Source organism: Macrotis lagotis, chromosome 2 (genome assembly GCF_037893015.1).
Source record: "Macrotis lagotis isolate mMagLag1 chromosome 2, bilby.v1.9.chrom.fasta, whole genome shotgun sequence".
NCBI classification, from domain to species: domain Eukaryota; kingdom Metazoa; phylum Chordata; class Mammalia; order Peramelemorphia; family Peramelidae; genus Macrotis; species Macrotis lagotis.
Window position 1 is genome coordinate 95,628,198 of NC_133659.1, and position 25,114 is coordinate 95,653,311.

The 25,114-nt window shown below is 33.1% G+C and overlaps 1 protein-coding gene across 3 annotated transcripts in view; it reads right to left on the reverse strand.

Moving 5' to 3' along the window:
- Positions 1-25,114, reverse strand: part of DENND1B (DENN domain containing 1B) — a 365,288-nt gene that overhangs the window by 145,870 nt on the left and 194,304 nt on the right. The window contains exons 7-10 of one of the 3 annotated variants that reach the window (XM_074222287.1): positions 21,444-21,524; positions 8,263-8,322; positions 6,556-6,606; positions 2,996-3,106 (exon numbers count right to left, since the gene is read on the reverse strand). In XM_074222287.1, coding sequence (XP_074078388.1) covers positions 2,996-3,106; positions 6,556-6,606; positions 8,263-8,322; positions 21,444-21,524 — 303 coding nt within the window. Of the gene's footprint in view, positions 1-2,995; positions 3,107-6,555; positions 6,610-8,262; positions 8,323-21,443; positions 21,525-25,114 lie in introns of all 3 variants that reach the window. The other 2 variants (XM_074222286.1, XM_074222288.1) reach the window with 2 other exon arrangements.

Below are 25,114 nucleotides of genomic sequence, written 5' to 3' on the forward strand. Positions count from 1 at the left end.
CACTGCATTAAAAAACTTCCCAGTTTCCCTTAAAGTTATTCATTTTGTCAATAATATTCCAATTATTTTCAGTTAACAAAATTTGCTTAGCCATTTCCTAATTGTAGATAGCCTCTTGATTTCAAGTTTGGGGCTGCAACAAAGAATAGTTGCTGCAGTATTTTTTTTTGTTAATGGGTCCTTTTCTTTCTTTGATCTCTTTGAGGAATAAGTTTAGTAGCTGTACAGTTGGGAAAGAGAATGTAAAGTTTAATAAACTTTGAGAATAGTTGCAAAATGATTTTTGAATACTTAGACTAATTCACAATTCCACTAATAAGTAGTGCATAAGTTGACAGGTTTTCTCACAACCCTTAATATCAAATGTATTATTTTTCATAACACTATCCTAAGTCTAAGTGATTATTTTTAGTTAAAATATTTTATATAAGACAATTTACAATATAAAAAACTCAACAAAAACATATTTTAATATCTGAGAAACTTTGTACTCAGGCTTTTCTTTTTTGCCTATAAATCAAGCTAATATAACTTTTATCATGCAATTAAATTTACTTAATAATTTATTAAAAGTTTTAGATGATTTTCCCTCAAAAAACTTTTGTAGCATCACGGTATGAGTGAGAAGTAGATTAGGAGTCCAGCGTACTTGGGTCTAAGTCCCAGTTTTATTAGTTTCACAATTTCTCTGTGTCTATAGAACAACAGAAAATGGGAGGGTGAGAAATAAAATGAAGAGATGAGGGTGAGAGGATCGATCTTATGGGAGGTGGCCTTGAAAGTCAGTCAAGAAGCATTTTTTAAAATTCCTGTTGTGTGCCAAGTTTTATGCTTCAATCTGGAGACCAAAAAGAGGTAAAAAAAAAATCCCTGCTCTGAAGGAGCACTTAAAAGGAAACAACTACATACCAACAAGACATAATCAGGAAAAACGTGGAAAAAGTCTCAACAAAAGCACAAAGGCATTACTACTAGTCCTCTGGTATGAAAGAAGACGTCAACCAACCAAATGATTGGTAGCATGAGTTACATAACTATGTTTATTAAAGGGTATGCTGGGCAAGGCATGGTAATCATTTGTGTTTACCAGAATCATTCCATTCCTTGACCTGATTGATAGGAAACAGGACTATCAGAGATGGTCTGGCTGCTGGGTAAGTCTCTTGGAATTAAATTGCTTTTGCTTCCTTCCTATTCAGCAATGTATCTATCTCACTGAACCATTAATGCCAGTCAACACCTTTTTAACAAGGGTTAAATAGTACCAGGGAAGGCTTCCTACAGAATGTCAGCCAGGACCTGAAGAAAACCAATGAAGGCAGGAGATAGAGATGTGAAGAGAAAGAATTCCAGGCTTAGTAAAGTCAATGATGGAGTATCTTGTGTGAAAAATAGCAAGGAAGTCAATAAAAGGAAAGTCAGGAGAATAAAAGTGTCTGGGCAGAGAAAAAAAATTAGTTCAGTTTTTAAAATGTGTTTAAAAAGAGTTGAAGATGTCTGTGTTACATTTAGTTCCTTATATTCAACAAGGCAATTGGAGATGTAAAACTGAAAGTCAGAACTGAGGTTAGAGCAGGATAAAAATGAGGAATCACGTTTTTTTTTTTTGTTTTTTTTTTAGAGAAGGCCATCTAAAGAAATGTTTCCTCTTGTTTTTCTAACTCTAACTCTACTTAACTCCTGAAAGCTTGGTTTCTGATTCCAATATTCAACTAAAATTACTCTCTCTAAAGTTTCTAACACTCATTTAACTGCACAATCTAATGACCTTTTCTCATTACTAATCTTTCCTCACTTGTCTGTAGTCTTTGACATCACTATCTTCTCCTTGATATTCTCTTCTATTTAGGTTTCCATAACACTATCCTATTCTGGTTCTTCTATCACAAGTCTTTTACTGTCTCCTTTGCTGGATCTTCAAACAGGTCCAATTTGCTAAGTATGGAAGTTGCTCAAGGCTTTGTTGTGTGAACTTTATTCTCTTATCCCGTTAGGTTATTTTAATTTGGTGAACTCATCATTATTAACTCACTAATTGAATAGCATAGAGGTGAAATAGAAGAGGGTTCCAAACAAAGTTTTGGGAGATACCTACTCTGGATTACAATCCAGAAAAGGAAACTGAAAATCAGTCCAACAGATGAGATATGTATCTGTACTATATGGAGTCAAAGTATGAAAAACTACTAAGTGCATATAAATAATGATGAATGATTTATAAAATGACCAAAGTTTTAAAAAGGAAAATCTGAAATTAAACAATGAGTTTTAATTAATATTTGCCAATTATATTAAAATATCTATCTAGATATAAGATTATAATACAAACTCTAACACCAACATTTTAATACTCTGAAATCAAAACTAATGTGTATATCAAAATACTTATCAACATTTTTTAAACAATGCAAAATTCTGATATTTAAACACTATGTTAAAAAAGGCCTCCACACAGAACATTTTAAGAAGAACAGTAGCATAAAATGTATAATAAAAAAACGCTATTGAATTGTAAGTTATTATCAGATTGAAGAGCTCCTCCAAATCAGAGCTATTACACTCCCAAAGCATACTCTGGAACAAAGATGAATCTACCTATTACCAGGTTAGGATAGTAGCTATTATCATGGCCCCTTGATTTCTTTCAAGCAGCTCCAATGGAAAAAGCCACAAGTGAATAATAAAGATCTCATAATAGCTCTTAAGAATTCTTTACAAGGTAGGAGAGACACTGAAACGAACTCTGTAGAGTTAAAGAAGTCTCATCTCCTGATAAGAAAAAAATAATTAACCTGACTTAATGTATCTGAGTAGGCCTTATATAAATCAGACTTTTGTACTTCAAGAGCCAGATTAAAAAACCATATATCAAAAAGTATGTAGATACTGAATTATAAGTACACAAGGAACATATCTAAATCTTCAGAGGTCTGTAGGTCTTTTTTGTGAAAAGCTCAATATAGCCTACTTAAAAGGATATGTGTGAAGTACTTACAGTGCTTAATTTGCTAGCAGTAATGATGATGCGCCTCTCATGTAGCATACTGGCATACAATTGTAGCATATTGTTCACATCCACAGCCACAAAATATTCTGTAAGATTTCTCTGGATAAGTAAAAAAGAATTCTCAGTTACGTGTTAACAGGGGATATAAAGTATGTGTAAAAAAAAATCACTTAAGAAATTAAAAATAAATCATGTTCATCAAAGTAAAGTTATTAATATTACTTTATAAAATATGTTTGCATAAAAATCACTCTTAAAATGAATGATATTCATCAAAATAATGTTATTTAATATTTATGTCAATAAATAAATATGCACAAACACATACATTGTATAGTATTCTGGGAAGCTTTCCTACACTCATGTTTGGGTGAAGTCTTTTGCAGGTTAATGCTATATAATTTATTATTGAGGGACTAAATAAATACTAAATAAAATACCTTGGATTCAACTCATGAAATCTACCATATATTAAATTCTACAGTTATATCAAAAATGCTATAGGAAATTTCAATTATTTCCCAAAATACATGAAATTCCTTCCCTGATATAATAAATTATATAAACATAAAATGGTCTCTTATATCCACCTTCATTAACATGAATTTCTTCTCTAAAGTGTTAAAATTTAATGTATGAAAATATTATTTTCACCTTAAAAATTCTAGGTGTAAGAAAAAACAGAAAGTGAAGAAGAAACAGGATACCTGACAATAGCAGCACCTTATAGTGAACTAAGACTTAGAGGGTTTAGTTAAATCAGAAAAAGAAGGCAGTTAAATAAGTTGTCAATCACTTTCCCCCGCAAAGAACCGAACAAGCATGGAAATATAGAGTTCACATGCATAATCAAACAAAGTTAACAGTCATGAATGAGAAGACCAAACCTCTAGTTGTATGAAATAATTTAGACTTAAAATAATTTTTGTTGGGGTGAACCAATGAAGATGGCTGCTGATAATATCTGACTCACTCACAAAAGATAAATAGTACTTTATATACTTGGAAGGCAACATAGGCTTAATTCAGTCTCACCATTCATTTTAAAGATGAGGAAACCAAGGTTCAAAAACTTACAGTGACATAGCTATTTTCAGATGTTGTATTAGAACTCAGATCTCCTAAGTCCTACGTTAATATAGCACACTGTTTTATTTTTAAGTTTTCTACATTTAAATCCACTATATATATATATATATATATATATATATATATATACATACACATATATATATTTCATATTGTCCAATATAAATCATCCATTTTCAAAGTTCAAGATCAAACATTACACAGGATGGGACTGTATGAAGGGGCTGTGATCTCTACTGGTGAGGAAAGAAATTAATAGCTTGGATAATAGTTTTGTGTAAATGTCAAAATACTAAATGGAGAATTAGTTTGGATGTTGGTTCCATAACTATTTGCTTTGTTCTTTTTTCACCCATAGTCTTCTTATTGTAATACAACTAAACACATACTGTTTGTGTTTGAATAAGAAAAATAATTAATTACAACTGTGAAGGTATATAGTCTCTGATACAATTTGCTATATAGTTTTTGTTTTAAGTTCCAAAAAAGTAAACTTTGCTAAGCAAGGTGGCACAGGAAATAATCTAAATAAACAATCCAAGTAATTAGCCTTCGCTGCTGTACATTTATTTGTAAGCAAAGGGGAAAGCAGGAGTTGGGGGGAGGGTAGTAACTAGCATCCACCATTTGTACCAGAGCAGTGAAGAGGCCAGGGTACATAAGATGAAGTATTGTCAGTCAGTCTCAAGGGAAAATATAACAGGCAATAACTGGCCCATGATACACAGTACACAAAGGTTCTGAAACTATTAAGGGATTTAAGGAATTCGATGGGTTGGCTCAGACCCACAATAAGAATACTGAAATCTCTATGCAGTTTGCTAACACAGTTTGTGCAGATGGGTTATTTGAGTTTGGCATATACTAAAACTAATACATTATAGTTATGCTATTTTGTCCTGGTATTAATAAACTAGCAGCTATAGAATATTACTTGCAATTTTTTCTTTCAGTTCAATAAAATCATCCAACTATGTTAAAAGTAATTGGACAGTACAGAAAGAAATTTATAGAATGGATAAGAATATTTACACAACAAAGGAAAATCTAAATATATCAGATAGTATTTATTATTGTCTTGTTTTCCTTAAGTCATGTTTCCACTTAGCTATTTTTGTTTGCTATGATCATTTGCTATGATTTCAGACAAATAGGAAAAATATGCAAAAGATAAAAAGGGTTTTCCCCCTTGTCATTATCCAGAAACAGACCCACAAATACAATAAATCCTTTAGTAAATTTACAACTGAGAAATACTATGGGATAAGCACATTTTAGATTTGATAAAGCATGAGCAAGGAAAAGAAATGAATAATCAGTGGCAATGCGAAGTATTATTCCATATAAAGAAAACTATACATATTACAAATCCTAATTTCAAAAATATTGTAATACTATGAAATTTTCCTGCTAAAGTTTCATTATAAATGTCAAAATTTAAAATTTTTATTGTCATTATGTTTTGCATTGCCTTATAAATTCAAGACTTAGAAAAAAATTTATTTAATTTTTTTTTAGTTTGTTTTTTTTGGCAAGGCAATGGGGTTAAGTGGCTTGCCCAAGGCCACACAGCTAGGTAATTATTAAGTGACTGAAGGCCAGATTTGAACTCAGGTACTCCTGACTCCAGGACCAGTGCTCTATATACTACACCACTTAGCTGCCCCTATTTAATTTTTAAAAAGGGAAATCATATTAAAAAACATAAGTGATCTGAACACAGTCCAATATAAATATTAAAAATGTGTCTCATGTCAGAAATTGCAAATGCGATTTTATCTTATTCTTTTAATTTCTGTATTCATTCCTATACCTTAGAAACAAATCTATATACATAGTAGAAAGGATCTAATCTAACTGATTAAAGAGACATTAGGAAATAAAGAAAGAATAAGCATTACTGCTCACCTGTACTAAATAAGTGGAAAGTAAATCCTTTTAATACCCTTACCCAGATTCAGACATACCTAGTTAATGGGAAAAGGAAAAGAGAATTGAAAAGAAGGGATGAGAGCCCCAGGGATAGAATCAAGCTTCTTAGTTTCTGAATGAAGCATCTTTTCCCTAAGTATTATGTCTCCTTAAAATATCTTGAAGCATTTTTTCAATTCCTGTATATCAAATTCCATATCCAAGCAGAGCCAGAAATGACATTAGGCAAGTAATATTGCTGGTACCACACAATGTATATTGGGGAACATGTGATGAAGGAATTTATTATTATTCATTTTAATAAAGGCATATATTTATAATGTCAGAAAATTCTGCTCTGCAACATATGTAAGTATTTACTTTGTGATAAATCATGTTGCATGTGTTACAGTGAAAGTTCAGAGCCTTCAGTGGGCATAAAGGAGCATAATTTTCAAACCTTGCCTTGTGCTGAAAAATGCCTTCTCTAAGCTCTGTTCTCAAAATTTCCAAGCAGAAAATTGATTTGAAAATACTAAGATACTTACACTTTCAGGTATAGTTGGGAGTCCAGTTAAATCAGGGGCAATGAAGTAAGACTGCTAATCAATAAAAAAATGTAATTAAGAACAAAACACATTGAATGCATTTAATAAATCTAGTATAGAATTACATAAAATGGGTGAGAGTGAAATCAAATAAGTTAACCACCAAATTAACAAAATCTTATTAAATACCACACAGATTTCATTGAAATTAAGTCATTCTTGAATTGGCATAGCAAAGTTGAGAGTGAGAAGCAATAGTAAGTCTCCAGTATAACAAATTAGGTGTTGGTGATAAATCAGTTCACACTTTAAAAGCAATTAAAATCAACCAAAATAAACTGAAAGAAGGAAATAATTCTGACAGGAGAAAAGTTTATTAAGGAAAAAAGTACAAGATTCTCATATGTTGATAAAATGCATTAACTTTGGAAAGGCTAACAAAATAAGAATTGTGACCCATTAAGGCATCAAACTCTTTTGAAAATTTTGTCCCAAGGCAATTTATAAAAAAGATGACGAATATAGATGTGTATATGTGTGTGTGTATATTTATAGACAAACATGCATATGTATTTATGTATATGCACATAGAGTAGTATTTAAGAAATTAGCAATAAAACAATTTTAACCAATTAAATGATTTAATTTCTGTTATTAGAAAGTTTTCATTGTTATTTTTTCTGCAAGTCTTTAATTCTAACAATGATTTATCACTATAATGTTATCTTTTTTATATTCAATGTCAAAAAAAATTCCTCAACTTTAAAACATTCATCATATCATACTTTGTGTCTGAAATAACTTTGAAAAACCATTAGTTTTTGCTGTTTTAAAATTTCTTAGGACTTGTAATTGCATCTCAAATGTAAATATCAAATATTAAAAATAAATTTTTACAAAAAGTTGATTCAACAATAATTAAGCATAAAGATTTTGACAACTGTTAGAAAGAAAATAAAAGCATAAATAGCAATAGTTACAGAAAATTTATAGAAATATCAACATATAAGCAGTACTACCCCCAACAAAAAATTATAACCTGAAAATAGATTATGCCATAATTAGCAGAAAAGTTATATTTTCTGTTCATTTTCTCCTGTAACACTGATTCCTATTTCTTTTTCAAATAAGTACACAATACTTTGAAACAAAATCTTCCCCAATGGCAAAAAAATATTTGATAACTGAACACAGTGCTACAGGTCAATTAGATAGTAAGTAATAGTCATAAACTCTTATTTTTGCAATGAAAGAGAATAATCCAAAGTATTATAAATCATGAAGAGATCTCTTTCAGAGATACAGAACTCAAGATAGAAATATCATATGAACTATAATATGGATCAGTATAAAATTTGCCTGTTTTCCCTTGAAAGGGAGAAATGAATATATAAAATGATGAAATGAATGAAATAAAGAAATGACTGATCTTCTGCCTAGTTAGATTTTAAAGATATAGAACTTTATTTCCTAGAAACTTCTTTTTATACACATTATATAAACAGAAAATATTCTTAATTATCATTAGTATTTTTAGAGGAATGAGCAAGAACTGTTACTTTCCAAGAACAGGTAAATTATTTTTTAATCTTCTTTAAATCAACAGATTTTTAAATCAAAAATATTTATTGAGCACCTTTTTTGTACAACATGTAATTTTATTTTCAACCTAAATTGTAATTTCCTTTTATTTTCCTTTTAACTCACCATTACTGGGAAAAGTTGATCTTTCAGAACTTGTTCAGTGGCAATAAATCTCTCTTGATTCTTATGTAATGCATGAGAAAAAATTATTTCATTTTGGTATGCTAAGTTAAAATCACAATCATATGACTGAGACAAGTCCATTGCAATATATCTATCACAGAATTTTATTTGGAAGGGGCATCAATGGCAATATAATTATACTTACTTAACAGAAACATAAGAAGTGAGTGATCATTTTAAAAATCTACATATATGCAAACTTATGCTCTATAAAATGCTAAATAAAAGCATTAGTTAAATGCTATATAAAAGCATTTTCACAGCAAGATAAAATAGTTTATAATAGGTCTTTGCTATTCTATATTAAAGGTGTTTTGAACTTTCTATGAAGGAATATTAGTTAAAAATAGATTTAGAAGATGACTTTTAAGCATTAATCAAATTTCTTCTGTAATGCATTCAAGAAACATTTATTTTATGTTTACTATGTGAAAGGAATTATACTACAGGTGTTGGGAATATAAAGTTAAAAAATGAAAATAAAACAAATAGATCTTGGTACTCAAGGACAAAGGGTCCTACCATGGCAGTGGATGTCAAGGAGGGCAGAGAAAAATGGTATGGCAAGTCATGATGGACTCAATGCCATTTGCACTAGCACTAAAATACATTTGGGATTGTATGAGATAATAGCTGTGGGCAAGGTGAAAGGCAGGAGATATAATGGCATGTTCAAAGAGCACCAAATGGGTTTGTGTGGCTGTAACAATGCATGGAGAGAAATGTGCAGCTCCTGGAAAGGGAGGATAAAGATAGATTAAGATGGGCTTTAAATGTCAAACAAAAGAGTTTTTTTTTTATCTTATACTCAAGAACCAATCAAGATTCTTGAATAAGAGTGAATAATCAGAGCTTTGTTTCTGAACAACAATTTGGCAATTACATGGAAAATGAACTGGAAAGGTGAGAAGCTAAAAATATTATATCCTTAATCTGATATAGCCCATTTAAACTGAACCATCATTTCCAAAACCAGTCCCATTAATGAGCAATTCTCCAAGCTGGCTATATCTCCTGACTTAGGGTTTTAAAATCAGCCTGGGGGGGGGGGGGGTAAGAGAAAACCTGTAATGCCATAGACTTAAGCCTCCCCCCCACCCATTAAAAATTAGTGTCGCTACCTAGCTTTAAACAGTTTTTAGATATTTTTCCCAAATGGAACATTAAGCACAATAAATACAAAACACCCTACAAAAATTCTCTGTCACAAACATTCCCTCAAGCCCAAAATCCAGAGGAAAGAGCCCAAAAGCTTAGCGATCATACTGCCAAAAAGAATAGCTTGTGGGTCTTGAAGAATATACTTCAAAAGTTCCCTTTAGTCATAGTATCGTCTCTTTGCTGGATTCCTTGTAGTTAAATTTCTGGTAGAGCAATAGCTAATATGAAAATGTCATTTAGAACACTGATAGGCAGATTGTAAGTCTAATATCCCTCTAAACTCTTTGAAGCTGAGAAGATTTCATTTGTTCAAATATAATAAAATACAGGGAGAGACCTGGCCAAGGACCTCCTTCCATTTTCCACAGGTTGATTCTCAGGAAAGTACTAGAAACTCATTTTTTTTTTTTGAAATTTTATAGATGATCCCTGCAACTTGGTCACATTTCCTTGGACAATCATAGCACAACTAATCCTAGTTAAAGGTCTTTCTATTCTTAGTTTAATAATCTTTGATTGACTTAATGAGATAAGTTTTCTCATCTGGTTAAGATATCACAGTATTGGGTAGTTTCAATACAACCCTTTCACTTTCCTCCAAGTTTTAAAATTTTCTTCCCAGTGCAAATCTCCTAGAATTTGGCAAAAATAAAATATAAGATAGTTCTTTAGTGGCTTTGGGAAATTCTGATATATTTTTTTTTTAATTCCTTCCCCATTGCTTTAATCTAAAGAGTCTCAAGAAAAAGTATGTTTGACACAATTCATAATCAAACCTTTTAATAAACATACTTCTATATTTCCAAATATATATATATATATATGATACAAATGGGCAAACATGTTTTACAAAGTTCTAATAGTTTTCTTTTTCTTGTTTTCCTAACATAAAATAATAAAGTAAAGAAAAATAAAAGGAAGATAAAATCTAATCTACTTTCTCAGAAAGACTTTTCCTCACAGCGATGATGTCACCTTTTCACTTCCAGGTGAGAAACCAAACTTCTAAGGTTAGGGAAAAAAAAAAAAAAAACCTTTCCATGATTTCCATATAGTCAACCTATCTGGATTCTAAACAAAATTCTCTACATATTCCAATCTGTAGAGGTCACATCAAAATTTTTCTAGTAGTCCCCAATCACTTTGAGATCCAGACAAATTTCCTCTGGTTATTTAGACCAAAAGGTATCTGAAATTTCTCCCAAAGGACCCTTTCAATGAAAGTAATTCTCCTAGCATTCCATAATAATAGAATGAATAGTCCCAGTTAGAGATTAAAAAAAGGAACAAATAAAAATATCAGGCAAGGGTGAAGTTCTCTAGAAAAGGACATAAAATCTTTAGGATTGATGACTCAAAAGTTTCTAGGCAACCAAGTTTTTTGTCCTATGGACTTACAGTACCAAAGGATCTCATGTTACAAGGCCCTTATTAAAAACTGCTTCGAACTAAAAAGAGGGAAAAAAATGAAAATATATGTTTATCCTAGAATTTTTAAACTAAACTGATAGACACCAGTATGTGTTTTAGGAATACATACTTAATACTCCTTATATTAGCCTCAATGTTAATATTTATACAAGTTTCAGTAATAAAACAAGTATCAGCAACCATTCAATTAAAGTACAAATGTTAAAAGTCTGCAAAAACTGTCTCAAAAGAAACTGATTTTAGGGGCAGCTAGGTTGCGCAATGGTTAGAGACCAACAGGCCTGGGAGTCAGGAGGACCTGAGTTCAAAATCAACCTCAGACCCTTGATACTTACTGTGTGACCTTGGGCAAGTCACTTAACCCCCACTGCCTTGCAAAAAATAAAAAAAAGGGGGAAAAGCTGATTATTATGGTGATATACCTAAAAAAACCTGACTGTTCACAATTCCAATTTAAAACAAGAGGGAAAAAATGCAATATTCTAGTGGATTAACAATATACAAGATTTAAAACTCTAGATGAAAAGTTTCTCCAATGGGTTCCTGAAAATTCAAATGGTCTCATATATATCTCACATGAGTTCCTTCATGCAATCCACATAAACTTTGTTCTCCAGTAAAAAGAAAGTCATATATATGCTTTGAGTTTGCTGTAGGGTCTCAGCTTTCCTTCTGAAATGAGAAGTTTGGTTGCCTTTTCCTTTGGACTTAATAAATAATAAAGAATAATCTGTGAGTATGAGTCCAAAGCAAGGGGAAGAGGACACTACTGGGAAAAGGAGACAGTGCATTATCCCTGTCTCCCAAGGGGCAGAACTATTATTCAAGTCCCAAGCCAGACAGGTTTTTTCCCATCCAAGCATGATTTCCAGTTGACCCCTGGTCCCAAGTCTCTTCAGGGAAAGTTTCATGTGATATTAGATATTCTGCATAATAAAACTTCTTCCAAAACAGAAAGCCAATTTTCTTTGTCCTTTCTTATCTTTATTGAGTTGGAAAAGGACATTTTTTACACAAAGCTGATATTTGCTAATCCCCCTACCCCCCCCCATTCAAGCCCTCATTTTCTCTTAGAGACAATGCATTAGAGGAGGCTTCATGGAGGAAGGGGTCTGTAACCTGAATCTTAAAGAAAGATAAGAATTCTGAAAGGCAGAGAAGAGGAAAAAGCTAACTCTCTCAGTGCTCTCATCACCTTACATGAGTTCAATTATCATCTTGATAGTCCTAAACTTTAGTCCTAAGCTAAGACTAAATATTCTTTGCTGAATATGCAGAACATTTTGAGAGTAAGACTTTATCTGCAGAACATTTTGAGTATGATTTTAACTTTCACCTGTCCATGTATAAACCAGGCCTCACTGACTATTTTGAAATTCTGTATGGCACTGGGAAATCAAGTTAAATGCAATCCTTAAACATCCCTGAAACCCCAGAGTAGTTTCTGAATTGGAGACGAGGATCAAGCATTTCAAATGCATCCCAGCTAATTTTTGTAGGATGGCAAATTGTAAAAACATTAAATGATGAAATGTAATTGAGATTGGTTAAGGAGCCCAGTCCTTTTAAGCATTTATTGGCATACTCTGTTAATACAATTCCTTGTGTGCAAGAGGCTGGGAAACCTGCTTCAGAAAGAAATGATAATATGCAATTAAAGGGCTCTACAGAGATTTGAAGCATGTACAGACATTCTGCAACTGGTGCTAGTTTGTTAACCATCCATGTGATAAGAAACAACTTCTTGGACTGACTTCAGAACTATAAATGGAGGATTATTCAAAAGCCATAAGGCAACTAGAACTTTGTCCTTTTCTGCTAACTTTCTCTTGCCTAGTGGTGTTCTAATGAGAGGAAACATTATGGAGAACACTTGGGTATGCGGCCCTTGAATATAGGCTTTTACCTTTTTTTTTTGTTTTGTTTTAGGAGACCAATGCTGAATACTCCAAAAAGTCTTAAAGTCCTGTCCTGTCCAAGTGTTTAAATTGTTCCAGTTTTGAGGCCCCAGAGAGCAAACTTTGGATCCAGCCCAAAGTAACTGAGACAAAGATATTCTGGAAATGAAGAAACATTGGTGGTGGTGGGGGGGGCTATGGAGATACTCCATTAAGTCTGAGCTCACTCTCCTGAGTGAAAGAGATTTGGTATTTTCTTCTTGCCATAACTTTGACATTAAAATCTTTGTTAACTGGTTAAACAGAATTAGGTACTAGTCATTAGGCACCAGTGATTAACAGGGAAGGACAAAGGAACTGGGATTCAAGTTTATAGTGTTAGAAAAGAGACCCCTAAACCACTCAGGTACACACAGTTGGGACTCCAAGAGAAAGATGTAACTAATCTCCCTCTGGTAGTGAGGTCACAGTATTATTATATGGCAGTATCCTCCCTTCCCTGCCCAAGGCCCATTATCATGAACACCAAATACTTCCCAATTTTGAAAGTTCTATTTCAATTTTACCATCGCTCTCAGAAAGTTTTCTGTAACTCACTGATTTTCTCTTTCTGCAAATTATTTTGAGATTAAAGAAAATCTTCTAATTTCATAGGTATCATAACATCTAACACAATTATGAGCAGACTGTGCTCAAGATATTTATATAGGGCACTATGTTATAGTTATGACAGATGAAGAATTTATTCCATAACCCATTATAATATGAAACAATTTAGAAAACTTTAATAATTTAACAAATGTTTATTGCCTATGTCCAATTTAATTTAAAAATAATCATTAAGTGGTTATTATGTGTAAGGAAATGGACTACACAACTAAAAATTTGATAAAGACAATGAAACAGTCTCATTCCCTTAAGGAGCTAGCATTTAACTCTTAAAGTAGGAAAATTCAAGGTAACAAAATGAGCATAATAATAAGCCCTCCTGGGGCAGCTAGGTGGTGTAGTGGATAAAGCACCGGCCTTGGAGTCAGGAGTACCTGGGTTCAAATCCGGTCTCAGACACTTAATAATTACCTAGCTGTGTGGCCTTGGGCAAGCCACTTAACCCCATTTGCCTTGCAAAAAACCTAAAAAAAAATAATAAGCCCTCCTAAATGCGTTAGAGGAGGTTTCATGGAGTAAGGGGGGTCTATGACTTGAATCTTAAAGAAAGATAAGAATTTTGAAAGGCAGAGAATACAAAGGAGCTAACTCTCTCAGTGCTCCATCACCTTCCATGGATTCAATTATGATCTTGATATCATATATGTACGTATTAGCCTTTCTCTCTTGAGCAACCACCAACTGCCTTTTGGACATTTATAAATAGATCTCATAGAAACTATAAACTCTTCAAAACATCAGAATTATATGGATGATAGGTAGAAAAAGGAGAGATATGAGAAAAGGAGGCCAATTAGGAAGTTAATGTGATAGTCCAGGTTAAGAAACAATGAGAGCTTGAACTTGGTATTCATATGAATTTAGAGAAGGGGATTTGGCATCTCACTGAATTTAGGAGTGAAAGAATGTGAATAGTTACAATTATGAATGATTAAACAGAGATAACTTGAAAGAAATGAAGTTAATAAAATGGTTCTTTTTGGGGGGAGTGGTGTTCACATTCTTTCACCCCTAAATTCAATCAGATGCCAATCCCCCCCATTGAAGTCATCATTGTCTCTTAAACTACTGTAATAGCTTCCTAATTGGTCTCCTTACCTCAAGTCCCTCCTCTCCCTAATCTATCTTCCCTTACAGCTCTGATGTTTTCCTATTAGCTTCTACATTAAAATATAAATCCCACTATTTGGCACGTAAAGCCAAACTGACTTCAGTCTCTCTGCTGGGCTTATTGGAAATTATTCCCTATTACAAATTCTATAATCCAGTTCTAATGTCTTATGTGCTGTTTCCTATACATATCTACATGTCATTCAATTATCCAGTACCATAACTAGAATATCTTTATCTTTCCTTTATAGAATCCATAGCTTCCTTCAAAGATCAGATCAACTACATGCCCTAAGCGAGACCTATTCTGATCCTTCTAATTCTTAGCACCTCAAATAATAAATTATTTTGTATGGTTTGTATTTACTTATGTTGGAACCCATCCCAACCCCTGCTGCTCTCTCTACCATTACCCCTAACTTGACTAGAAACTCTCTGACGGGAAGGGTTGTTTTGTTTTTGTCAGCATTAACACAGTTTCAAGTACAGGACCTCCCACTGGTTAATATTTTAAAAATATTTGTTGACTAAATGAATAAAAATGATTACATTCTGAAGGGAGATGAGACATTCAATTCAAGGAATATCTAATCCTCCAGCTTGGCTGGAACATAGTGTATGTATAGATGTAATTAATGAAAAAGAATTCTGCAAAGCAGGATTGAAACAAGATTTTGAAAGGCTTTAAATGATGTATTGCAAGAGTACTTTGCTTTTTATTTTGTCACAGGAAAAATGGAATCATAGAAATTTCTTGAGAAGAGGAGTAAATTGTCTTATAAAAGTTCCTTTGAAAATCATATGAATTCAGGGTGCAGGAGAGATAAGACTGGAAGCAAAGGGAAAAATTGAGTGAATATTTAAGTAATGTGGATAAATGATGATGATAAGGGTCTGAACTGAAGACCTTTAGTGGATATGACTTAAAAATTTATCAAGCATAGGTACGGGTAGAGAGAAGTGATGAAAAGGGAAGGGTTAATAATGATTTTAAAGCAACAAACCTGGATTATTAAAGTTTTTAAATTTTTTTCTGGATGATCAAACGTAAAGGACAAACTAAAAGGAAAAGATGACATGTAATCCATAAATCAGTCATTAAATTAAATCCCTTTTGTCAGTAAGTTAGTAGAAAAATTAAAATACATACATAGTAAATATAATAATTCAAGGCAGTATACTGATTATTTTACTAGATTAATGGGTAATAGATAAGATAAGCTTGATTTCATTAACAAATCTAACAAAATATTTCAAAATATCCTTGTAGAAAAGAGAGAAACTTTAATAATAATGTTCTGAGATACATAGTTTATTTTGAAGCAGCTAGGTGGTATAATTAATAGAATGCAGGTCCTGAAGTAAGGCATATTTCAGCTGCAATTCAACCTCAGATACTTATTAACTCTGTGATTCTGGATAAGTCACTTAACCTTAGTTATTACCTTAACCATAAAACTGCAACAATAACTTGTGAATCAAATGAGATATTTGTAAAACTTTGAACACAGAGGAGGATCATGATTACAATGTCATAAGCTACAATGGGCAATGGATGAAGACATTAGAAGACCTTCCTGCTGATATTTGTGGATAACCACTTCTTCCTTGAGCTCCACTGCTGATTCTCTGGCACTGGTGCCATGGCAGCTTCTTTACCCTCAAAGTTTATTTCTTATAACCCACCTACCCCTGCCATAGTCTTCTTTATATGCATTGTCTTCTCCTATTAGGATGAATATAGAGGATATACACACAAAGGTTTAAGTATGTACATATACATATGCATATATGCACACATACCTACATGTAAATATCAGAAGCAGAAATGAGGAAAAAGCTCACATAGACAAGAAATGCAACATCATGCATATCATATAGCATATAGACCAATATGCTAGTACTACTAAGTGGAAAATGAGGAGTCAATTATAAAACATTTCAATTGCTTAAAGAATTCACTAGTGATAGAAGAGGAAAAGAGAAATGACATGGTTAGGTCTAAGCTTTATGGAAAAAAGATAAGGTGTTAAAGGAACCTAAATAGGGAGTAGTAGTTGAACAGAAATGTCTTTTGTCTACCCAAATCACAAGGTGTGTTTTATATAGGAAAAAAGGTAATATAAAAAATTATATTTTGGTGAGAATAGCATTGAAAGTAGGTTGGCGTCAAGGAAACTACATTTGGAGTCTGAGAAAAATATGAGAAATAACTCGTTTTCACTACCAGTTTTTCCACTTACTAGTTAAATAACCTTGAGCAAATCATTTGAAGCAAGTCAATAAGTATTTGTTAAGTGTTTTCTAACTTTCAGGCACTATGTTAAATACTAAGAAATATGATATCCAAGAGGATAAAGCAAAATTTACAAGTGGCAGAAGGCAAAAGTTGAAAAAGTTTAAATAGGGAGCCAGGTTAACAGCTGACAGAGGTTCAATGATGGACTTCTATTATATTTCAAGATTAGATTGGTTTTCCCCTCCATTCCTTCCCAATTTTTTTTTATTTTTTTATTTATGTGGTTCTGGGAGGAGGAATAGAGAAGAAATGGATGAGAAATATAGATACCATAAAAACAAAAGAACAATTTAAAAGTTAAGTAATTGGATTTGCTGACACTCATTCATCTTTAGAACTTTCTACCCTTATAATATTTATAAACATCTCAAGTACTACTGATGCAAACATTTTATGAATACATGAAACAGGTTTTACCTCAGAGTCTCGAAATATCAGTAAGAAAGGATTTCCTCCCAGAAGCCATAGCAATGCTAAGTAGCAGTGAACAAGTAAGTGACTAAGACAAGAAAATAAGCTTTGAAAAAAAGGAAATATATGACTATTTTCAGGATAAGAAAAAAATTTACTTGCTGAAATTTTTAACCACAACAAAGATATTTTAATAAGGATAAACAAAAAAGGAAGATATACCAAGCCATAAGTTGAGGAATTTGGATAAAGAATGACTGAGGTACAATATGTACAAAATTATGGGGACAGGAAGCATAAAAGCAATATATTTTATTGAATATGAATATGAATTGTCTTTCTGTTAGAAGAGATTTTAGCTATATATTCTGTTATGAAAACTTGTTTCTAAGATGTGAAAGCCAAAAAATACTTTGGAAAATACAGACTTTCTATATTACTACATGAAAGACAACCCAAAACAACAATCTAAACAAAAAATAAACATGAATGATAATAATACATAAACAAAAAATAAAGAAGAAAGAAGTTAAGGAGAAATGAATTCTAGAAAACTCAGACATAAGAGATCACTGGGAAAAAACAATACACCATTTCCTAGTTGTGTGTAGCATCTACACAAAAACCGACCATTTATTAGGGCATAAAAATTTGACAACTAAATGTAGACAAGCAAAAATATTAAATACATCCTTTCCAGATCATAATGCAATCAAAATTACATTCAATCATAGTCAGTGGAAAGATACTAAATAATCTAATCTAAGAAATAAGTGGGTCAAAGGACAAATCACTGAAATGATCAATGATTTCATTAGAGAGAATGACAACAATGAGGCAACATCCCCAACTTCTAGTATACAGACAAAGTTCTTAGGGAAAAATTTAGATTACTAATTGCTTATATCAAGAAGTTCAAGAATGAGTATATTGATGAATTGGAGGTACAAGTATAAAAACTAGAAAAAAAGAAAAAATTAAAATTTAATTAAACACCAAATTGGAAATCCTGAAAATCAAAGGAGGAATTAATAAAAATGAAAATAAGAAAATCACTAAATTAATAAATAAAACTAGGTTGTTTTTTATGAAAAAACCCAATAAAATAATTAACATTGGTCAATTAGATTTCAAAAAAAGGGAAAAAGAAAAGCAAATTACAATATCAAAAATGGAAGTGTTGAATACACCACCAGAAATAAGAAAATTAAAAATAAATAGGAACTTTTTTCCAATAACATATAAATAAATTTGACAATGTTGAAATGAATGAATATCTACAAAAATATTAATTGTCTAGATTAACAGCTAAGGAAGTATTTTATTAACCCAATCTTCAAAAAATAAATTAAATAAATTATTAATGAACTTCATAAAAAAAATTCCCTCAACATCTGTCAAAAACTTCTGAGAAAACTACAAAGTAGTATGGCATAAACTAGGTATAGACAAACATCTCACACTGTACACCAAAATAAGGTCAAAATGGATACATGAATTATGAATAAAAGGTGATAGCATAAGTAATTTAGAAGAGGATGGAACAGTTTACCTATCAGATCTATGGATAAGGGAAGAATTTAGGAAAAAACAAGATATAGAGAGCATTACAAAATGTAAAAAATGGATAATTCTGATTAAATAAAGACCTCATTTATCAACTATCCAGAGAACTGCATAAAGTTTATAGGAATACAATTCATTCCCAAATGATACATAGTCAAAGGATGTGAAGAGGCAGTTTTCAGACAAAGCAATCAAAGGTTTGAAAAAAATGAACTACATCATGATTAATCAGAGAAATGTAAATTAAAACAACTTTGAGGTACCATCTCACACCTATCAAAATGGCTAATAAGAAAAAAAAGTAAAATGATAAATGTTGGAGCAGATGTAGAAAAACCGATAGACTAATGCACTGGTGATGGAGTTTTGATCTGATCCAACCATTCTGGAGAACAATTTGGAACTAAGGACAAAATGCTATAAAACAGTGTATACTCTTTGATCCAGCAATACCACTGCTAGGTTTTGTATCTCAAGGAGGTTTTTAAAAAAGATGGGAAAAGGGCCTACTTGCATAAAAATTTTGTGATGGCTTAAAACTGGAAATCAAAGGGATGCTCCTCAACTTGGGAATGGATAAACAAGATGTGATACATAATTATAATGGAATATTACGGTGCAACCTATTTCAAATAGTTTATTGTCTCAGTAAGGGAAGGGGAGAGGGGGAAAAAAGAAAGGGAGGGATACAATTTGGAAACCAAGTCTTTAAAAAAGAACGATAAGAACTGTTCCAACATGTAATTGGCAGAAGACAATATGTTATTTTAAAAAAGAAACTGAACTCAAAAAATTAAAATAAATAAAAGTTATAGCTTTAATTCATGGGACACCATTATTTTGAAAGAATTAAGTTAGCAAAGAACCCAAAGAGCAATGGATATTCATGGTGTTTATAAGAGACCAAATAAGTTTGTAATGCTTTTCTTCTTTGTTGAGTTTTTTTTTTGCACAATATTTCCAGAGTAGATATATTTCTCAACTCAACCATAGGATTTCATTATTAAATTATCATTTTTATGGGGGGGGGGTTCATTTGGGGGTTTTTTTTTTGGTTTTGGTGTAAAGTGACTTGCCCAAGATCACACAGTTAGATATTTATTAAGTGTCTAAAGTAGAATTTGAACTCGGGTCCTCCTGTGCTCTATCCTATAGTTTTTCCCTAAATTATCACTCTTTATCTATTTTAGCATTGTCTGAAACACTAACAGTTTAAATGACTTGCCCAGTATCATAGATAGTAATGGCAGAAGTTAATCCCAAGTCTTCCTGGTTTTGAGATTAGCTTTTGATCCACTATACCATGCTGCTTCTCTCTAAGGTCAAGATTCATGACCCATATCTAGTATGTGGTGTCTCCGCGTACCCTTGACAAATTATGTAACCTTAATGGTCTAAGCAACTACCTAAAATTGTAAGTCCAAGAAAAGGTATCACTTGAATTGGTGTAAACAATTTCCTTACCTGAGAGTTTCCTATAACAATAAAATGAAAACTCCAGTTTCCATCTTTCTTTTTTATTCCCATACAGTAAACACAATCTTATATATCTTGAATTTTTGTCAAGCATTGTTAAAAATTAAAGGCTTATTTTTCAAGGAAATTTAATTTGTCTTTCTCTTTTGTCCTAGTCTAAAATAAAGCTAAATTTTCCGAGATGAAAAAATGTTCCCAAAAATCTCATAGATTTGTTCATTCTAACTGGCAAATTTACAAGAGTCATCAGGGAACTTCTAGAATGGCCACTGAATTATCTGTTTTCCAAAATAACAACTATGTCATTTAATAAGCACCAAAAGTATAACCCACATTGCAATTTATGATAGTTAAAGGATGTAGAAAAAACTGTCAGCACTGTCATCTAGGAATAATTTTAAAACACCATCAAGATTTTCCTGGACAAGTGTCAAAATAGATTTTTTTGTTTTAAGTTTTAATGTGAACTATTATGACTCCAACCAATCAAGCAAGCATTTATGAAGCAGCAAATTTATGTGGGCCAGGCTTGGTGTTATGTGTTGCAGGTATAATATGCATGAGCCAAGGCCTTTGAGAAACTTATTCTCCCTGCAGGATGCAATATTTTTTACAAATAACTAAATAAACAATGTATCTTCAGTGATTGGACAGGAATGGGAATTCCTCATGAATATATTGAAAAAAAGTAGAGAACTTCAACTGAGTTTTGACAAGAGCTAAGGGTACCATATAGTGAGGATGAGAAGAAAGAAAATTCCATCACAGGGAAGCCTGTGCATAAATACAGAGGCAGGCAATGAAATCACGAGGAAATACTACTTTGGTCAATTTAACTGGATCTTAGAGTATATATGAGAAGTGTTGTGTTATCAGCTTGGAAAAGAGCCTGGAAAAAAATTATGAAGGGCTCTTAAATGTCAAACAAAGGAGTTTGTATTTTATACTAAAGGCAATGGCAGTATTCTGGTGAGACAATGGTCTGAGAAAGCAGAGAGGAATATCGTGACTAGAGAGTGTGACTTAAGAGAAGTAAGACCTAGGGAGAGTTGGAAGGAAAGGTTATGAAAATTAAAAAAAAAAATACAGGTAATACTTACCACATTCAAACTGACAGAAGTATTTGCCTTTGGTACAGGGTGGTTATATAGTGACTTTAGCATATCATTCAAATCATTTTCCTGAGGGTGTAAAAGGGTATAAGTTCATTTTATAATTATTAAAATCTGAAATAAAATTACTTATCAGAACCAATGCCAAGCATGTATAATTTAATAAAAATCTTGAGTTCCTATATATTTCTGCTGTGTATTTTCTCTGGATATTTTCTTATAAACATAAAATTTGCAATTCCAATAAAAATAAACTCTATGAAAATTCCTGTCTCTGGGAAGTGGTAGTAAGCAATATTTGTCTAATATAGATTATTCTCACAAAATCTGTTTGTTTCTTTAGTATGAAAAACATAGAGAAGAAACTGAAAATACCTCCAAAAAGATAAAGGTAGATTCATATTCATAAATCATGAATCACATTTTCCTCTCTGAAGAAACTGAAAGCTTCAAAGAGCAGCAGAATTTTCAGTTATGAGGGGATTATTCACACCCAAATCTATACTCTACTAAAATGTGGAAGTATAAATTACTGATGAATTCCTTCCTTAATGACTGCTCTCTTACATTTAGCCCAGAATGTATTAGTTTCTAAACAAAAGATATAATACTTTATTTTCTATGAATGTTTACTATAAAGTATTAACATACAATTATAACAAGTATATGTATGTATATATTATATAGATATATGACATGCATAAAAGCCAGCAGAAATGTACACAACTTTTATATTTTTTAACTTTGCCTTTTTTATTTTTAAATGTTCTTTAAGAAACTATATAATTTAAGAGGCAAAGACATATTAGACATTTGGAGGAATGCAAAAGGAGCATTTGAAGAAATTAAAATAATAAAGATTGCATAATTTTTCTATTTATTTCTACAAAGGATTTTTCTCACAAAAATGGAAGATCAGTAGTAAAAAATATTTTTATATTTTACAAATGAGGAATCAATAATTATTGTATAGGTTAGAGTTGCAAAAAGTTTTATAATAATATCATTTGTGATCCTATGAAGCAGTACAATAGATAATATTATCCACATTTTACATGTACTAAAATTACTCCTTATGAATATTAAGTCACTTATCTGTCGCTTTTAATCCATATTGTCATAACTCTAGTTATTCTATGCCCTATGTTTTTGTTTTATTTTGTTTTGTTTTTTTGCAAGGCACACAGCTAGGTAATTAGTGAGTGTATGAGGCCAAATTTGAACTCAGGTTCTCCTGACTCCAGGGTTGCTACTCTATTCATTGCACCACCTAGCTGCCCTTTATTCCCTATGTTTTGACCATACCATGCTGCTTTAAGAATATGTCTCATATGTTTTCCCTCATTTTTATCAAATTGCAGTTACCTAAACTGGGTCTTACAGAATGACTCTAGAAGTATATACTTATATGAATTCATTATACTGATTGTACCTGGAAAACTTAATTTGCAGTGGAGGCATTTTCAATTTGATCATTTGAAGACTTTATAGAGTTTTACAGAAATAGTGTCTACATGCATAAATTTCTTACAGTTTGTTTATACCAAGATGGATATATTATTAGTGTGAATATGAATGTTTGCATACACATTGCCAATAAAAATTAAGTGTTTAATACATTTTGAATTGATTAAAATTTTTGTCCTAGAGGTAAGGATTCATTTTCTTTTTTTTAATAGTTAACTTTTTATTAGATCTAGGGAAAGGGGGGAAAAAGATAAATCTTGGGAAAGATGTGGAGGAACAAGAAGGGAGCCAGGGATTAGTGCAAGGACTTGGAACCAGTAGCCCCTCAAATCTTGGGGCAGAGAAAGCCACTGCAGGCCCTGGGGAAGGGGATGAGTAGTTTCCTCTGTCCTCCCTCCCCTCTGTCCTACAGCAAGTCAAGACATGAGATGCCGGCCAGCCCAGTCAGAGGTCACTAAGGAACTGACTGGGGGACCTGCTTGATAATCAGATGTCAGAGGTCTGGATGTGCTGGCCTTTGTACTGGACTCGTTGTGGTTCTAGAGCTCTGGCTCCTGAGAAGGGACATCCCAACTGCTGTTAATGTCCAGGAGGCTTAGGTCAGAGCTAGAGATGGCAGAGTCTGGCCAGGGTGGGGTCTCCTCCTGACACTGGCCTGGAGAAAGCACACCATGGACAAGATCGATCTCCCGCCGAACATCTCAGGTCTCTCCCCCCGGCAGCATCCACCACTCAGCTGTGGCCTTCCTGATCACTCTGTACCTGCTCCAGCACCTTCCAGCTGCACTCCTGAGCCTGTTTGGCCTCAGCCATATGCTTCAGTAACAATTCCTGCTGTTGATCCAGCTGGTGTCACAAAAGCTTCAGCTCCCCTTAAACAGTCGCAGATTCCTCCCACAGCAGCTGGTGATTGTTCTGTAGCTCCCGGCGCAAGAGGGCAGTCACCCTGGCTTCCCCAGACTGGCCTGTAGTTGCCAACAGAGATCCTGCAGCTCGATATTCAGGTCTTCCACTCACTGCTCTAGCCTTGCTCACCCTTTGGGGCCCCTTGCAGCCAACCCAGCTCCCCCTCCAGATTTTCAATCTGACCTCTCTGACGCTCCCTATCTTCCATCAGACCTTGTACAGTCTGACTCAACAGCACTGTCACCTGAGCCTAGGTCCGGAGCTGATTCCAAAGAGTGTTAATTTCCTCCCACATGGACAAGGAGAAGCAGGTGTCATCCCAGGCCTGCCCCTCGGCAGGGGGAGTGGGGCTCCACAGGCCAGACCTGCTGAGGTGGCTCCCCTTCAGAATTAGGATGGGGCACCCTGGGCCCAGGAGGAGTCAAGTTTGAACTGACAGGTGAAGAGACCCCAAGGGGGCAGCTTGGATCAAGCAGCATCCTTGCCCCCTTGGGGTGTCTTCACCTGTCTGTGACCCGAAGCAGCGAATCGACCTTCTTGACCCATTTGGACACCTCAGACCCCAGGGTCAGCAGCAGGCACTCCAGGGTGGTGCAGGCAGGCAGCCGCTGGGTCCTGAAGACTCTTGTTGGAGGGCATCTTGGAGTGGCAGCACCGGGCCAGGCCCCAGCAGCCAGTGGGCTGCATGGGCTCTACGAGACTCAGGCCGGGCCCACCACAGAGAGGATTCATTTTCTTGATAACACCAATTTATACAATTGCTAACCATATAAGATAAACTTCAGGATATTAATACCCCTTAACAAAAAAGAAGCATAATTTCAATGACAAAACTAAATGGAAATTTGTTAAATATTTTAACATTCCCACGATTGAACTTATTAACCTCATAACATGGCATTTGGACATTAAATTATTAGTCACTGAGAATTTATATGAATAATTCTAATTATATATATGCAAACAAAAATAACCTTAAGAAACAATCACATAAATGTAACTATACCATTTCTATATTTTTGTAAAACATTCATTACAACTGCTGACACTGTTACTGAGGATTTTCTTGGGAATACAAAAGACAGGAATATCAGCATAAAAATTTGTAGATGAAAGTTGACACTTTAAAAATTTGATTGAATAAGGTATATCAAAAATATTTTTAAAAATCATACAGGAAACATTTAGATTTTTAACAAGCAATGTACATTTTTATCAAACAAATGACATCAAGTCATTTGACTAGTAAATTGGAGGTTATTTGTTAAGTATTTTATTCCTTTTTC